At 47.4% G+C, this 1,822-nt stretch overlaps 1 protein-coding gene across 1 annotated transcript in view; it reads left to right on the top strand.

Annotated features, from left to right (window-relative positions):
* The window catches only part of LOC104620768 (calpain-2 catalytic subunit-like), a gene marked incomplete at its 5' end in the record, with an annotated part of 14,811 nt that overhangs the window by 4,348 nt on the left and 8,641 nt on the right, over positions 1 to 1,822 (top strand). Inside the window, 2 exon segments of the mRNA XM_010287069.1 lie at positions 277 to 288; positions 1,735 to 1,822. The exon segment at positions 1,735 to 1,822 is cut by the window's right edge and continues 17 nt beyond it. Of these exon segments, the coding sequence (XP_010285371.1) occupies positions 277 to 288; positions 1,735 to 1,822 (100 nt within the window).

Raw genomic sequence — 1,822 nt, 5'->3', positions numbered from 1 at the left:
AGGAAACCACAACCAGCCTGGCTGCATCTGTGCCAGGCTGTGCCCGTGCTGCCCCGGCTGAGCCTCGCTTGCCTCCAGGATGGGGCTGGGAGCAGAGCCAGCAGTCAGCATTGGGTGACATGGGCTCAGTGCACACCTTCCCCCTTAAGATACTTCCCCCCCCTCACCCCCAAAAAGTGTGGATGTACCTGCTATACCAACACTGAAAAGAAGTAGCTCTGGAGCTGCCATTCAACAGGCAAATAACTCTTTTCCTTTTTCCTTTTCTCCTTGCAGGTGCCCCCAGAGGTATGTAGCAAGCGTTGGTGGTCAAGGTGCAGATTTGGGGCTGAATGGCTTGTGGGAAGAAACGGTTCAGAGGATCCTCACTGACTGCAGGACAATATTGACTGTGCAGAGTAAAGTTAGAGGCCATTTATTCTGGAAGGGGACTTGAGCCCATGTTGTGTTTTCAGAGCACCTTGGGTTGGGATAAGCTCTCTGTACTACAGAAATTCACCAAAGCTGCTCTTCCACGGGTCTTCTCCCAGCCCAGACCCACACCTTCTCCCCCAGACCACAGCTGCTTTTCTTAGGTTTGCGCAGAGTTCATGTTTGACACACAACTAATATTCCACGGAGGTGTTTATTTTCATTTCCCTAAGCACTGTCTTTATTGGTTTCTCTCTGTTTCTACCTGCAGGTAGCTTGCCCCGGGGATCAGAGAGGGGTGTGCAATGCAGCGATGCCTACGCAATATGAGGCAGGGCTGTACATCCCTCTGAGCTGTTGCTCCTCAGAGGAATGAGTGAGCTTGAGCAAAATGCCTGGATATAACCTCGTTACAGCGCTTGTACTTACAAGGGTGCATGCAAAGCAGCTGGGGCACCTCACAGCTCCTGAGGCTATGCTCAAACCAGCTGCTGTTATGTAAAATGCGGTTTCATGAGGAAAGGAAATGGTGCTACCGGTTAATTAAATTTCTTATGTACCTTTTGAATGCCTTAGCAGTACTCTGTCAGCAGCTCAGCTCTCACCCCAGTGGTCCAAAAACCTGATTTCCATAAAAAAGAGATTCTAGCTACAGTCCCGTGACTTTTCCCCAAAAGGTGGAATTTTATATCCTGTCATCACAGCAGGTCTGACAGGTTTTGCATTCTTAAAAATCCGGGAGGGCAGGAAGGGGAAGGTTTCTGAACCATGCACGTTCCTGATGTTTGCTTCTAGATCTGAGCTAGCCCACCTGTAAAACCCTGCACAGGAGGGTTTGTTCTGGAAGATATTACACTCCAAATATGCTTTTATAATGTGTAATGTTCATTTTGTTCATGGAGGCCTCCATAAGCAGGCTCTGCCTTAAGGCAGCCTGACCTTGGAGGCAGAGCTGAGCTGCAGTCTCCTGGTGGCACCCGCTCTGGGGACCAGTGGGACATGGGTCATAATCCATCTCTCCTTTAAAGAAAAATGGTTGGTGGAAAAGTTTGCCAGATGTCTTCACATACCGTTCACCATCTGCAAAACATAAGCATAACCTGAATGGTTTATTGAGATCTGCAAAATGCATTTGCACCCACAGCTCAGGAGTACTGTGGTGGGACGCACCCACCCCCTTTCTCTTCTCTCTTTTGGTTCTGTTGAACAGACATCTCTTCCCTCCCCCTCTTAATTAATTGTCATATCTATTATATTATTAATTTGTAAATGCAAATACATGCAAACTGTGGGGTCTTTTTCTCTTTCTTTGTTTTTCGTAAGTTTTCTGGCCAGACGAATATTCATCTGAGCAAAAACTTTTTCCTGACCAACAAAGCAAGAGAAAAATCAAACACCTTTATCAACCTCC

Source organism: Phaethon lepturus, unplaced genomic scaffold (genome assembly GCF_000687285.1).
Source record: "Phaethon lepturus isolate BGI_N335 unplaced genomic scaffold, ASM68728v1 scaffold43235, whole genome shotgun sequence".
Classification (NCBI taxonomy): domain Eukaryota; kingdom Metazoa; phylum Chordata; class Aves; order Phaethontiformes; family Phaethontidae; genus Phaethon; species Phaethon lepturus.
This window is presented reverse-complemented; position numbering and strand designations above follow the sequence as displayed.